The following is a 15,786-nucleotide window of genomic DNA, read 5'->3' as shown; positions in this document are numbered from 1 at the left end:
CCAGATCTCAGTCCAATAGAGCACCTTTGGGATGTGCTGGAACGGGAGATTCTCATCATGGATCCACTGTGTGATGTCATCATGTCAATATGGACCAAAATCTCTGAGGAATGTTTCCAGCACCTTGTTGAGTCTATGACACCAAGAATTAAAAAGGGGGTCCAACCTGGTACTAGCAAGGTGTACCTAATATAGTGACCTGTATATATTATAACTACTGCCTAGTATCAAATCATTTGGGCTAAAAATAACAAAAAATAAACTGTGATTTTTAATTTTACACTACGTGTCTTCCAGGGTAAGTAGCCCATTAGCCATTTTTGAAACATAAAACTGGTTTTAAATCTTTATGTTAACCTACATTAAAAAGGTACTGTAGAACAGCTACAAACTATTTTAATTAAAATTGCTGTGCAGACACAAGAAGTAGAAAAGCTACAAGCCACTGAAAGCTGTCAACACTTTGCAGTTACAGATTTAGCCTACTGATTTGCCATTTGTTGCTCTCAGTGGTTATTAAGGGTGGAAACCTTCAAACGTAAGACATAAACATGACATTTAAGACCTTTAACTAGGACGTTGTGCATGAATAAACCTAGATTACTGAGGTGAAATATTTATTTTGTATGATTAATTTGTCAGTAATGAGGTCTATCATGTGAAGACTCCTCCTACAACATTAGTATATCGTCTTATGTAAACCACCTCTGCCTAAAGACTCATTCAGTTCCTGTTTTGCAGCACACGCTCTCTGACTCTGCAGTCGGAGGGTCTATTTTTGAAAAGCACCAACACAGGAGGATGTGGTCTCGGTATTGTTTCCCTCCGTTGCTCAGCTGTGGTTGATCTGGGATGATCGAGGACACTGATACCAGCAGTCGATGGGTGAGACGCATGTCTGTCTCTTTTTCATTTCTAACTTCTTTTTATGCTTTAACATGTTTACAGTAAGTTACATGTATGTGTCCTGTGCCTTTCTCAGGTTGGCCAGTGGAGCCATTTAATATGTGTTCACCATTTCCATATACTGCCTCTCTAATAGGAACAAACTTCTGTTACATAACTTCCATCAGATCTAACTGCAAAGTGTTGTTCAAGTTCTGCATGTTTCCTGTTCCCCTTCTTTTAAAAGCTGCTGCAGGCCTTTATCAGTACACTCAGAATTAGGCAATATAAAGTTTGCTTTGCAAAGCATTTCATAGGTTATTGAGTCTCAGCAGTGTGTGTTTCTTTTCTTTATTGAAAGATAACGTGATAAGTATAATGATCCACTTTGTGCAGTTAAAGCAATAAAAAAATCTTAATGTTTAAAGCAGCAGCAGCAGCAGAGAGCAGTGTTTTTGCATTGTGGCAGTAACAGTCAGGTTTGCATGGAAGTGCTGGACAATATATCCTCACACATACAATGGACTAACACCTGCTTCCTCAGTAGACAAATCATTGAACTGGCTTGTTTGCAGAAGCTGGATATGCAGGTACCTCAGAGCCCAGAGCTGCTGCACTTAATATATGCAGTTCAGAGTTTAAACTGGTTTTACTGTTAGATTAATACAACAGTCTTTAAGAAAATCATCATCACTTATAACCTGTCATCAGATGATCCCTGCCAGTGCCTTTTGTGTCAGCTCCTACTTTAAATTCAAGAAATCTCAAGAGAAAAAATAAATTGAACTGCGATTGGAGTAAAGAAAATATATCCACATATTGAATCAGCTGGAACTGCTGAGCACTGTTGCAACTGAGAATGCATGAAAACTATTAAGTTAGCAAACACATAGCTAAAAGTGATGGATAACATATTGAAATAGCTCAAAGTAAACAGATGAAATAGTTGCTAAATGTTGAATAAATATTTGGAATTATACAATTTCAACTGTTAGCAAAAAGTAATAAATACAGACTAGCGAAAAGTAATGGATAAACAGTTTATCAATCATCAATCAATCAATCAATCAATCAATAGTAATGAGTGATTGGTTAAAAAGTTATGAATCATTTAGAATAGCTATAAATAATGGATAGATGCTAAATTAGTTAGCTAAAAGTAACGGAATGCTAAAATAGCTAGCTAAAAGCAATGATCAATTGTGCAAGTAGTTAGCTAAAAGTAATGGATATGGCTAAAATAGTTAGCTAGAAGTAATAGATAAATGGCTAAAATAGCTAAAAGGAATGGATAGATGGCTAAAATAGTTAGCTAGAAGTAATCGATTAGTAGTTAAATAGCTAAAACTAATGGATATGGCTAAAATAGTAAGCTAAAAGTAATGGATAAATGGCTAAAATAGCTTAAAGGAATGGATAAATGGCTAAAATAGCTAGCTAGAAGTAATGGATAAGTAGTTAAATAGTAAGCTAAAAGTAATGGATAAATGGCTAAAATAGCTTAAAGTAATGGATAGATGGCAAAAATAGTTAGCTAGAAGTAATCGATTAGTAGTTAAATAGCTAAAACTAATGGATATGGCTAAAATAGTAAGCTAAAAGTAATGGATAAATGGCTAAAATAGCTTAAAGGAATGGATAAATGGCTAAAATAGCTAGCTAGAAGTAATGGATAAGTATTTAAATAGTAAGCTAAAAGTAATGGATAAATGGCTAAAATAGCTTAAAGGAATGGATAGATGGCTAAAATAGCTAAAAGTAATGGATAGATGGCTAAAATAGTTAGCTAGAAGTAATCGATTAGTAGTTAAATAGCTAAAACTAATGGATATGGCTAAAATAGTAAGCTAAAAGTAATGGATAAATGGCTAAAATAGCTTAAAGGAATGGATAAATGGCTAAAATAGCTAGCTAGAAGTAATGGATAAGTAGTTAAATAGTTAGCTAAATGTAATGGATAAATGGCTAAAATAGCTAGCTAGAAGTAATGGGTAAATGGCTAAAATAGCTAGCTAGAAGTAATGGATAAGTAGTTAAATAGTAAGCTAAAAGTAATGGATATGTAGTTAAGTAGTTAGCTAGAAGTAATGGATAAATGGCTAAAATAGCTAGCTAGAAGTAATGGATAAGTAGTTAAGTAGTTAGCTAGAAGTAATGGATAAATGGCTAAAATAGCTTAAAGTAATGGATAAATGGCTAAAATAGCTGGATAAATGGCTAAAATAGCTAGCTAGAAGTAATGGATAAGTAGTTAAGTAGTTAGCTAGAAGTAATGGATAAATGGCTAAAATAGCTAGCTAGAAGTAATGGATAAGTAGTTAAATAGTTAGCTAAAAGTAATGGATAAGTGGCTAAAGTAGTTAGCTAAAAGTAATGGATAAGTAGTTAAATAGTTAGCTAAAAGTAATGGATAAATGGCTAAAATAGTTAGCTAAAAGTAATGGGTGATTGGCTAAAAAACAGTTAGCTAAAAGTAATAGATAAACAATTAAAATGGTTTGCAAAAAGTAATGGATAAATGGCTAAAGTTGTTAGCTAAAAATAGGCCAGGGGATCCCTCAGCTGTCAGCTGATTAATCTTTGCTAATATGTTGAGTTCATGTTAAAATTTAATTTTTGAAGAAAAACAAAACTTAAATTAGATTATCAAACAATAATTTGGCAGCCCTCCTACACTAAGTACGAAGACTCCCTAGCGGTTGCCGACCCCCTGTTGAAGACCCAGGGCTCAAAACATATAACTTCTACAGTTGTTCAGATGCAAACTTGACCAAACTAAATAAACACTGACAGTTTAATTGTATGAAAAATGTGACTATATTGTAACAGTATACACTTAAATTTAGTTAATACCCTAGTGTCAACATCCAGTTATCCAGTTTAAAATCAACTGAAATGAACCCATATGGAACATGACCGCGGCGTTAATAAGGGATTCCTCTGCTCCATTACAACACTTCACACACACTCTTCATTATATTTCACTAGCTCAGATGCAGTTTCTCCGTCTGTCCCGTCTTAGTGCTACATCAGTGCTTCCCGGAAGGCCTCTTCCTGTTTTGACGGGCACAGGTGACCCCAGTTTTCCAGTCGTGTCACTGCACACATTATTCAATAGTGGTCTCAGTGACACATCTGCCAGCTGGGCACAATTGTAGCTTCCGTATGTGCATTGACATCCTGCTAGCCAAATATACTTAGGAGGAAAATATTTTTTCTCATCAGAGGGAAGTCTCATGACAGTCTTATTTAAATTTTTCTTTCTAAATCATACACAATAGGCACTGAAACAGACCCTGCCTGGGGAAATGTCCTAAATTACCCCAGTGAAATGTTATGGTTTCCAAAATTGTCCATTTCATTGTGCGGTCAGTGTGGTTTTACTTGTTTGTCATAAAATGCTGTGCACCCCGACCACAGGTGTCATGTGATCTGTAGTAAGCAAATTCCATAAATGTGTGTTTTGTTCATAACTGTTGTTCTTCACTGGGTTTGTTGCTTTAACATATTTGACTGATTCTTTAACCTTGACTGACATTTGTGCTCCTTATTATGTAACACTCAGATACTTGTCTCTGCTTGTTGATAATGAGCAATAATGATAAAATGGGAAGTTGTCCTTTTGTAAGATTCATTTCCAACCCACTTTGAGTCACATGAAATCTGGCGTCAGCAGCTGATTTTAAGAATGAAGTAGAAGTAGAGAAGCAGAAGAAGTTGTGGCTGCCTCTTTCGACCAGCTCATCTCCGGTCCGCACACACAGTCTGTGACTCATTGGTTTTAGTAGGAAGTGGCAGGCTGTATTTTCTGCACTGACATCTTTGCCGTGGACATTTGTGCTCGCACCTCTGTTTGTGCGAGCCGTGTCCTCTTGATTGTGTTTGATTGTCTCTGGAGAGGAACAATAATGATTATGGAGTGTTGGCAACAGCAATAACAGGAAGTTTGGACTACTGAAGAGACATAATATATCGGTTTACTGGAACACAATAATAGGGTGTGATTCTTGTTTTTATTTTGGGACTTCCTGTGGTTTATCTCCTGTATTTCTGTCTGGATGTTGTGATGCCTCTGCAGAAGATGATGCCGAGGATGGAGCAGAGCTCGTGCACTGAGGATCGTATCCAGCATGTCCTCGAGCGTTGCCTCAGCAGCTTGGGCCTGGACACTCCGGACAAACAACTCTGGAACGGTATGGTTATAACTTTCAGAAACTATGCTGAAGATATGACACAAGTTGGGTCCTCGAGTCACACCAGAAATCTACATGTGGTACAGAAAAGTACAGATGATATCTTAAAACCAATGTTGAAACCAGTTTGTTCAAGTCCTGACACGCTTCTGCTGAACTTCACTAAATAAATGACGAAGACGGCAAGTAGATTTTTAACATGTTAAATTATCGATAGACGCAACCAGCAAACCAACAGGGAACATACTGTCCATCTTATGGCGACAAACGGGAATTGAAAGTGGTGACACACAGAATAAAGAGCGACCGAAAGTATGGAGGATTGTCATGGTGGTTAATGCAAGTTCAGTTTTGAAATACTTAACTGCTGTAACTTTATTCATTCAGTCATTTCCAACAAGGGAGATTGGTGTAATCATTTTGCTTTCACTTAGCGTCTACTGAATATTAGTTAACATGTGAATCTAACTAGTGTGTTTAGCGCCTGTTATCAGACTGAAACCTAAAAGGAGAAACAAGCTGTGTTTGTGTCTGTCCGCAGCTGGGCTGTGCATTAACCGCTGGTGTTTGGAGGAACTTGTGAAGAGAGATCCGCACAACTTCCTCATCCTTCTACAGAAAATACTGAGGAAAACAAAGGAGGTTAAGAGCTGAAAAACAACATCATTAGTGTGATATGAGGAATGACAACATGTTTCAGTTCATGATTTTATGTTTTTTAACAGGTGCTGGAGCAGAGTCAGTACAAGCTGGTGGTGCCTCTCACTCTCCTGTTCTCTTCAACCCTCCTCAAAGTGAGTTGGTGGAGTCAGCGGCTATATGAACACAGATTCTTCCCGTTTATTCTATTTAACCTGGTGACTTGTTTCTTCTCAGGCTCCTCAGGTGGCGTCAGACTGTGACGTGCTGCAGGAGGCCTACCTGTTGTTCCATAGTTTCCTATCCTGGCCTGAGCCGTGCAGCTCCGCCTGCAAACGCCTGCTGAATATCATCCAGCAGGAGCTCAGAGCACCAGGTACCACTGACGCTCTTATGCACTGATGTGAAGGCTGAATGTTGTGTCACTGTTTTCTTTCAAGTATGGAAGGAGGTACTTAAAGGAACACTTCAACCCCAAAATGATTATTTGTTTATGATTACACATCCCATGTTACGCTGAATTCATAGTGGAAACTTAGTTTTTCTAGCATGCCTCCCCGGTGTACGGAGAATCCGAAAATTAGGGCTTCCCCCGCCCAAGAATTGTCCTAGTCCTCATCATGGTCCATCAGTGGACTAGTCTCCTGCATGTTTCTGATATGAATGTAATGATTAAATGATATATTTTGGTGGTTTGAGTTGAAGGTGTGAGAAAGAATAGTATCAGTAACATTGTTAACACTGTGCTACATTACAGAGAAATACAAACCGTACTAATGAACCTTCATTAATATAGGCCTATATTTTATCTACAAGTGCACGTCACACACTGAGCGAGCCGCCTGTTAATGACGCTGTGGGCTAATGGGCATGTAGCTACTTCCATGTTTCTGATGATACGTCATGTTTGTAGTCGACCAATGAAGATGAGTTTACATATCACCTTGGGTTCATCCTTCACCTTCTCAAAATGATCCCACACTTTGGATTTCCTGCCCGACATGTTATTAACTAGCCTGTGGAATAACCGCACGTACCAGCCCTGGAGATTAACCTGACTCCTTTCTGACTGCTGAGCGTGGACACTTCCTGTGTCTGTCCTTTCAAATTAAAGTCCCACATGGTCCAGTCCAGGGGGGGGTCTCGTCTTAGCGACCAATGAAATCTTGCCAACTAATGACCTTTCTGGTCGGCTAATGTTAGGTCAACTATTAGGGGGCAGCCCTTCTGAAAATTAAGAAAGTTTTTGAAGAATTGGAGTGGAAAGAGGCCAGGATTAACAACAAAAACTATATCAAAGCATCCGTTTACAAACTCTAACACAAGTCATGCAGTGTAATATGGTCTCATTTATCCAGTTGTGTGCTCAGTACTTCCCAAACACATTTTCGCTAAAATCATATTTAAACACTTAAGTATAAAAAGCTCAGTTGTGCTACTCTTCAAATTGTGAGAAATCATTTCACAGTTCCGTCACCCAAAGAAAATGTTTGCACTGTGCGTTTCTACAAACCACAAATATGTTTCATTTGCACATTTCATACATCTCATATCAGCATTTCTGAAGTGAGGTAGCTTATGAGCTGCCTTTGTCATCAGGAGGTGGAGGGGCTGTTGGATGGCGTGACATATAGGGGAGAAGCCTGCCAAGCTGCAGGCCACTGGTCAGACCAGCAAACAACATAATGGGTTGTTTGAGCAAGTCATCGCTGCGTTTCCAGCGACTTCTTAGGCACCAAAGGTGGATGTTTTGCAGCAACATGTCACTGTGTTTCCAGCTGGAATATTGCCACATTAAGCAGTTGTTTTTTCCCAACATATTGTTGTGTTTCCTGACGGGATTGTGCCACCAAAACTGGGTATTTTAAACCAAACCAAATGACTTTTGTGCATCAACGAGGCATGAAGTTTATACCGTGCAAATGTGACGTATCTGTGGTTCGCAGAAACGTACAATGCCAACATTTTTTCTAAGATTGAGTTAGTATTAAACATTAAGGTCTTAGTGAAAATGCATGTGTTCGGGAAGTACTGAGCGTTCAACTTGATAAATGGGATGTGGAGTTGTGAACGAATAATCTGACATAGTTCTGCTGTCGTTAAACTCGGACCCTTTTTGCTTTAATTCATTAAATATTCCGCCATTTTTGGATTCTTCAATCACCGTGGTGCATGTGAGAAAAATAGTTTTCTTGCCAAATTCAGTGTAACACAGGGTGAGTGACTGATATACTAATGATCATTTTGGGGTGGAAGTGTTCCTTTAATGTTTTTTGTATACAGTTGGTCACATTTATAACATGACTGGTGTTGATGACGGGATAGTTGAGTTCATCAGACAGGGATCAGGGTTATGTAGGTATCAGTGCGACCACATGGGGGCAGTGTTTACCCACTGAGAAAACTAAACTGTCTGCTTACTTTTGTTTCAGGTATTTCATTTCAAAGACTGCTTCGCATGGAGCAGGGTATTTCCCCGGAGATTCACTGCGCTAAAACCATGTAAGTTCATTTAAATTTAAATGATAAATGCTATCAAAACAAGCTAAGCATGGCTCCTGTTTCCATACATCTTAAATGTCTTTATGGCACTTCTGAAACGACAACCATAAATTAAGAAAACACTTGAGATCTTGAGACATTTTATAAGATTTCTACATCATTGCTCTCTTTGTGTATGATGGTGTATGTGTGTGTTTCATCAGGACGGTGCTGTTAGTGAGCCCAGATGAAGACGTCCCTCCAGAGGTCCAGTCTGTCTCAGAGCGGCTGAGCAGCACCCAGCACTCCAGCAGAGACGTCACCATCACCCTCATCCTGCACGCCTTCCAGGCTGCTCTGGGCACCTGTCACGACCTGCAGGCGCTCCACACCACCCTGCAGGTGACTCACCAACATGTTTTAGATGCACAGTTCCTTTTTTATTCTTTTCTTTCTTAACCAAACATCCTAATGTTCCTCCAGACGAAGCGGCCAGAGGAGCTGGAGCAGCTCATGGAGGCAGTGACGGACCGCATGGAGACAGCAGCCTCTACAGCTGATCTCAGCACAGCTAGACGAGTTCTGCTGCAGAGCATGGAAAGGCTCAGGAAGAGCCTGGCTGGTCCTGGTCCTGCTGATGGCTGCCCAGATACCGGTGAGACAGAATATATATATGTACAAAAAGCCACAGACAAAGTGAAGATAAATAAATGTGTGACACGTCAGGCTTCCTTAACCTGAGTATGACCTCCTCTCATTAGGGGCTGTTGAGACTTTTACGCTGCCCCTCCCTAAATGTCACACGTGCTCCTGGGAGAACGACAACCTTGGTAATTAGATCAGTTTCAACAACTCTTCAGATGCCTTTTCCAGAGCTCTGTCTTTAACCGTTCTCAAACATTTTCTTCTTCAGATGTTCTGTATTACATTCTCACCAGCGGGTCGGACCTGGACTCACTTCCAGACTGTTTCCTGAAAGCAGAACTGGATGAGGACGATACTAACGACACCAGTGTGGATGAGGAAGACGAGATGGAGGGAAACAAAGTGGACCACGAGTTTCAAAACCACCGCATCTCCACCACATCCTCTTCCTCGAGGGACTCCGGCTACTCTCTGTCCTCCAGCTGGTCTGTGGTCTCCACGCCATCTGGCTCCTCAGGTGTGGAGAGTGACTTCAGCGAGGACACGACACACGAGGACGCAGAGAAGGGACAAGAGAGCCAACCGAAGCTTAGAAAGAAACCCAAAAAGAAGTCCAGATCCATCTTAGGTGTAGAGCGCTTCTCGTCGTTTTTCAAGAGTCCTCGCAGCCCGAGCAACTGCCGCCGTGTCCAGAGTATGGGCTACAGGGGTGACTTTACCACAGACTGTCAAAGAACTGGTTCGCAGCTTAAACACTCCAGGTCCATGTCCAGACAAGCTCATCCTCTGCATCCGTCCACCACTGGTCTGGATCCTCTTTCCCCCCGGAAGCACATGTGCGTCCGCCGGAGGCCGATCCTGAGCTGCGACGAGGGCGATGTGACAGAAGTGCCCACCTTAGTCAAAGTGGTGGTGTTTGGAGGTGACAGAGAGGCGGGCAGGTTGGCCAGGGCGTACAGCGACCTGCAGCAGAAAGAGAGTAAATGTCCTCGACTCACCAAGACGTGCAAACTGCAGTTTTACTTTGTTCCCACCAAAAGGAGAACGATAGGAAGCACAGGGGGAGGACACACACCGACCGAAGGGCCGACAGGAACCAAAACTGCTGCCTCTGTGGTGAGAAGGCTCATTCAGCCTTTTATCTGTATATGTAAATGTATATTAATGTATTCATAGATACCACTTCCTAACTAGAGGGGCACTCAGAGAGCGTGGACTCCCTCGTCTTACACCCCATGAATCAGATCTGCTCCAAAATTTAATGTGCTCTTCTTTGGCCCATGCTTCACCCTTCAGCCAAGTATCATGAAAAAGGCACTTATGATAACAACCTGAGCCCGTCAGTGTAAAAACAAGCACTTTTACTGGACGTAAAATGAAGGTGTGAACATGACCCAAGACGTTACATCGCAGCCTGTTTTGCAGCTGCTGGCTGCAGCGCTCTCACTGAAGACTGGACCGATATTAAAAATTGTTGCTCTGATTAGTGACTTCGACAAAAAAAGGGGGGAAATAGGGCTCAGGTTGAAAAATACCAAAGTTACTCTTTTATGTGGAAACCCTTTATAAACGGAGTCTCTGTAGAAAATAGTACTTTTAGATAATATGATGATGTGAAATGCTATTGATGTGTTTCTTTGACAGAGGTAATACAGCTTTTCTTGTCTCCCTCTGACAGGAGAGTAATGGCAGTATACTGGAGGACAGTACCACTGATATAGCACAGATGTTGGGCATGATGGACCCCTGGTACGAGCGAAACGTCCTCAGTCTGCTCAGCCTGTCCTCTGACGTCCTCTGTCAGGTACCTTCCATACCGTCTTCAACTCTGGTCCTTACATTACACAATGAGTCAAGACAGAAGCTGCTCGGGTCAAGCAGGATTTATACTGGTGTGTCAGCTCTATGAGGTGTGTCTGTGTCACTCTGCAGTTACACCTCCAAAACAGTGGTCGGCTGCAGGGTTTCTGTGAAGTGCTGTAAAGTTTAGTTGATTCAAAACACACATTAAACACACATTAAACATGGCTTGATAGAGACAGTTTCAAACACAAGTACACAAATCAGCTTCACTATAACTCGCAGCATTCACAGACAAACACTTGTCTTTATCTGGACACATTTTCCCCACAAATATAACATGCTAACGTTATTAGCACAAGCCTATGGCATTTTACATTGTATAAATTAGCCTAGCAGCTAGCAGAGATTTCCTCTGCTCATATGAAGCCAGGATAAATCACACACAAGACTTAAAATGCTATTTTTGTGGAGGCTTTATTGTCTTCACAATTTGTTGTTTCTTATCTGTGAAATTAAAGTAAATAAAAGCTTTGTGTCCACTGAGGGAAATGGTTTCAGCTTACAGAGACAGACAGGAGGTCTGCGTCGCTGCTCAGTGTAGTTACATGTCTGGGGAGGTGCACGTCAGGCTACGGCATAGGCTCTACATTGACGCAGAGCCTACGCCGTAGATACAGTGTTGATTCGATGTAAAAGTTTAAATCCTGCTTTCAAGAAAGGGGAGAAGGGTTATATAGAATCGTGTACAATCCTCAGTGTGTGAAAAAATCATTGACTTGCTTAAATATTTTGTAAATAAAATCTTACGGTGGTTATGTTTGACACCTTACTGTATGCACATACTCATTACCTACATTGTCTGAAATCCATGTGTGTGTTTACTCCATGAAACAGACTGCCTGTAAGGAGGGAGGAGATGAGTCAGTGAGCAGTGGCAGCGCAGAGAGTCTTCCCCTGCTGGCCGACCTGGTGCTTTATTACTGCCGACATGCAGACCAGCCTGTTCTGGTGCAGCTCTACCAGGCTGAGGTGAGAGCAGCAACACACACACACACACACACACACACAGAGTAATTACCTGATTCATTTTTTGTTTCCTCCTCCACACAGCTGACCCTGGCTGGAGGAGAGAAGAGAAGGGAAGTGTTTATTCACTCTCTGGAGCTCGGGCACACTGCTGGAACCAGAGCTGTTAAGGCCATGGGTGAGTCACACTCTGACACATCCAGACAGCCACAACAGCACACACACACACATACACACACACACATCTGATCTAATCTAATCTAATGTGTCTTCTTGCAGGTGCTGCCAGCAAAAGGTTTGGCATTGATGGAGAGCGTGAGGCTGTCCCTTTAACACTAAGTGTTGGCTACAACAAGGTATTTTTCACGCCCTCAGATTTCCAGTAACAGAAAATATTAAAGTTCACATTCAGAGCTATTTTTATATCTGTCTGTCTACACCCAATTACAGGTGGCTGTTAGTGGGAGGAGCCAGTGGATGCAGACAGAGAAGGTTTGCACATCGGTGAATCTCTACAAAGCCTGCAGGAACCCTGAGCAGCTCGGTGTGTAACACTGATGGTCCCAGCCTTTTAATCTTGTGCCAGCAGGTGAATTTTGTTTGGGTTTTTTTTGTCTAAGCAAATCAAATCTCATCCGTCCAGATTCAAGAATAGAAAGTCTGCAGCTGACGATGACAGAGGTCCTGAAGAGGCAATGCTCCAAGTCAAAAAAGGGCTACAACCAGGTGAAGGAAATTAAACATTGATAAACATAATCTCATACACACACCCCTCTCTTTAAAACTCCCCCTCCTCACATTTCCTCTCCCTCCACGTGCTCTCTGGCAGCACATCTCCATATCAAAGGTAAAGGTGGACAAGGTGGAGGTGAACGGAGGAAAAGACGGGACGACGTTTGCCGTGTGTCTGGATCAGGATGAGAAGAAGTTCATCCAAAGTGTCACCAGGTACAACAGAGCCTCATCACTGACTGTCATATCACTGAACCTTTACTTAAAGGAATACTTCATAGACATCTGAAACGTAACGGGGGGCCCAGCTGACACCTTTTTGTATAAAGTCACAAGCCAGTATCGAGCATTTTATAGCCTCACCATATGTTTTTTTTTTCAGCCCCTCCCCCAATTAAAAAATGTCCATATAAGTCATCTGACCGAAGTTTTGTTACCTAAATCTAACTACATAGTTTTGGTGCGTAACTGCGACTGTTTCACAGCATTGCCATGTTTGGTAAAACATGGCTAGTTACGTAGGTCAGGTTTAGTAAAGTTACATAGATTAGGTTTAGCAATGTAAAGTCACGTAGGTTAGGTTTAGCGATGTAAAGTTACGCAGGTTAGGTTTAGCAATGTAAAGTTAGGTAGGCTAGGTTTAGGAAAGTGAATTTACGCAGGTTAGGTTCAGGAAAGTAAATGTATGTAGGTTAGGGTTAGTAAAGTAAAGTTACTAATGTTAGGGTTAGGAAAGTAAATTTACGTAGGTTAGGGTTTAGGAAAAATACAGAGGTTAGGTATAGGAATATAAAGTTTGGTAGGGTAGGTTTAGGAATGTAAAGTTAAGTAGGTTAGGGTTAGGAAAGTAAAGTTACAAAGGTTAGGTTTAGGAATGTAAAGTTACGTAGGTTAGGGTTAGGAAAGTAAAGTTACGTAGGTTAGGTTTAAAAAAGTAAAGTTACATAGGTTGGGTTTAGGAAGGTAAAGTTACGTAGGTTAAAAAAAAGTCCATATAAGTCGTCTGACCGAAGTTTTGTTACCTAAATCTAACTACATAGTTTTGGTGCGTAACTGCGACTGTTTCACAACATTGCCATGTTTGGTAAAACATGGCTAGTTACGTTGGTCAGGTTTAGTAAAGTAAAGTTACATAGATTAGGTTTAGGAATGTAAAGTTACGTAGGTTAGGCTTAGGAAAGTAAAGTTACATAGATTAGGTTTAGGAATGTAAAGTTACGTAGCTTAAATTTGGGAATGTAATGTCACGTAGGGTAGGTTTAGGCAAGCAAAGTTACCTAGGTTAGATTTAGACAGATAACGTCACGTAGATTAGGTTTAGTAAAGTTACGTAGATTAGGTTTAGTAAAGTTACGTAGATTAGGTTTAGGAATGTAAAGTCACGTAGGTTAGGTTAAGGAATGTAAAGTTACGTAGGTTAGGTTTAGGAATGTAAAGTTACGTAGCTTAGGTTTGGGAATGTAATGTCACGTGGGGTAGGTTTAGGCAAGCAAAGTTACCTAGGTTAGATTTAGGCAGGTAATGTTACGTAGATTAGGTTTAGTAAAGTTACGTAGATTAGGTTTAGAGTTTAGAAGAGTAAAGTTAAGAAGCTTAGATTCAGACAAGTAAAGTTATGTAGGGCAAGTTTAGTTAAGTTATGTGTACGTTGAGTTTAGAAAAATAAACATTGTAGAGATGTACCTCAAAATAACTCAGAGTTCACTCGGTTTCACACGGGACACGAACTCCAGTCTCCTGGGGAAAGTCCTGTGTTTGTTTGACCATCCATCACCCCAACCAGCCATCTTACACGGTCTATCAGTCTTAATACAACTTCCTTCTTCACATTCATCAGTGAATTGGTCACATGATCCCAGCCTTTCTGATTAGGTGGAATATACACAAATTAAAGGCTCATGATTACATGGGTTTTATACGAATTTTGGTGCATAACTTTTCGTAGGTATATGTGCAAACATTTTGTGACTACAGCTTATATGTGTTTTTTGGGCAGAGGATGGTGGGTGCATTTCTCAGCCTCACATGTAGTGATGGTGTATCTTGTGTGTCTGCAGGTGTGAGGTGTCTCTGTGCTGTAAACCAGGAAGCAGTTCAGACTGGATGTCCTACAAGCCCTCACCTGGACAGGTCCAGCCTCTGCACCCGTCCTACTGCTCTCTGCTCTGCCTCCCCATCACCTCGTTCTCTGCCTCCTGCCCCTGACACACTTTTTACTGCAGCTTATCTAAGTTCCCAGGGTCCAGTGTGCCCCAGTTCAATTTTCTGTCACACATTAACCCTACTGTTGTGATCGGGTCCAATCTGACCTGTTTTAATTTAAATATTTCACAAATATTAACCCTGAACGTGGCAGATGATAGTAAGTTGTTGGAGCTCTCTGACTCCAGCTTGACCCCTGACCTGTTTTCTAATCTTAACCTGTTTGGATATTGTCAGTGGTGTTGTGGAGGGTATACACAGGTATATGGAGTATGTCCACCTCTTTCTCTGGCGGTTTACAGTATACAAAAAGCCATGGGAATATATAGGAGAGTATACCCACTTCCTCCTTGGTAACCTACCAATTACAATTATACAACTGTGCAACAACATTAGTTCCTGATTCAGACCAAAGCAAGACAACTCTAGGTCTGAAAGAAGCCTTAGACCTGCGCCAGTGCAGTTTCACGACTCTCAGGGTCATGATTATGGTCCCCTAACCTAACCCTTATCATATTAAGCAGGGTTGGGGAACATCTGGGCTGTACACAGCTGGGTAATATAGGACCCTGGGAACATGGGAATGACCCCCTTTTACTACACTGATTGAATCCATTGAGGTGATAATGTTTAACCAAAGCAACACTGGATGCAGAATACAGCTACTGGATAGACTGGTGAAAATGAAATCAGACAAAGAAAAAAGAGTGACCTTTATTGACCCACTTATATTTCAGGTTTGTCATGTCGCTGATGTCAAGGTGTGTCACTTTGTAATTTGAAGGAGTTTGACTGGATTGTTTCCCAACTTTCTATGTTTTTTTTTTCTTATCAGATCTTTAAAGAGACAGTTTAACTTTGGAAAGAAGAAACATTAATGCCAAAGCTCTGTCTGTAGACGTGTTTATGTTAATTATCTGCTGTCAGTAGCATAAAACTGATTACTTGATTTACTGCTGTGTACGTTCTCCCTTTTTTTTTTAAAAAAGTGTACTAAAATAAGATATTTATTTTGAAGTGATAGCGATAAAAACATGTTTTTTTATATATATTTTCAAAACAAATTGTCTCATTATGTTTTTATATGTCACTCAACTGTAATAAAATCATACTTGAGTCGGTTCTGTGTTTTCTTTGTTCTCACAGTTTAGACAGTGACGGCCTCTCCTGAACTTCCTCC

At 40.8% G+C, this 15,786-nt stretch overlaps 1 protein-coding gene across 1 annotated transcript; it reads left to right on the top strand.

Moving 5' to 3' along the window:
- Positions 1 to 750: 750 nt before the first annotated feature.
- Positions 751 to 15,727, top strand: LOC126405303 (phosphoinositide 3-kinase regulatory subunit 5-like). Its single transcript, XM_050068973.1, has 18 exons — positions 751 to 885; positions 4,964 to 5,078; positions 5,620 to 5,720; positions 5,804 to 5,872; positions 5,955 to 6,093; positions 8,150 to 8,219; positions 8,423 to 8,600; positions 8,682 to 8,853; positions 8,960 to 9,028; positions 9,112 to 9,959; positions 10,522 to 10,647; positions 11,541 to 11,675; positions 11,757 to 11,850; positions 11,952 to 12,028; positions 12,123 to 12,216; positions 12,316 to 12,398; positions 12,502 to 12,620; positions 14,462 to 15,727. Exons 1-18 carry the CDS (start codon positions 853 to 855, stop codon positions 14,607 to 14,609), a joined length of 2,670 nt encoding a protein of 889 aa, XP_049924930.1. The 5' UTR covers positions 751 to 852; the 3' UTR covers positions 14,610 to 15,727.
- Positions 15,728 to 15,786: the final 59 nt, after the last annotated feature.

The sequence above is a fragment of the Epinephelus moara genome, chromosome 18 (genome assembly GCF_006386435.1).
Source record: "Epinephelus moara isolate mb chromosome 18, YSFRI_EMoa_1.0, whole genome shotgun sequence".
Classification (NCBI taxonomy): domain Eukaryota; kingdom Metazoa; phylum Chordata; class Actinopteri; order Perciformes; family Serranidae; genus Epinephelus; species Epinephelus moara.
This window is presented reverse-complemented; position numbering and strand designations above follow the sequence as displayed.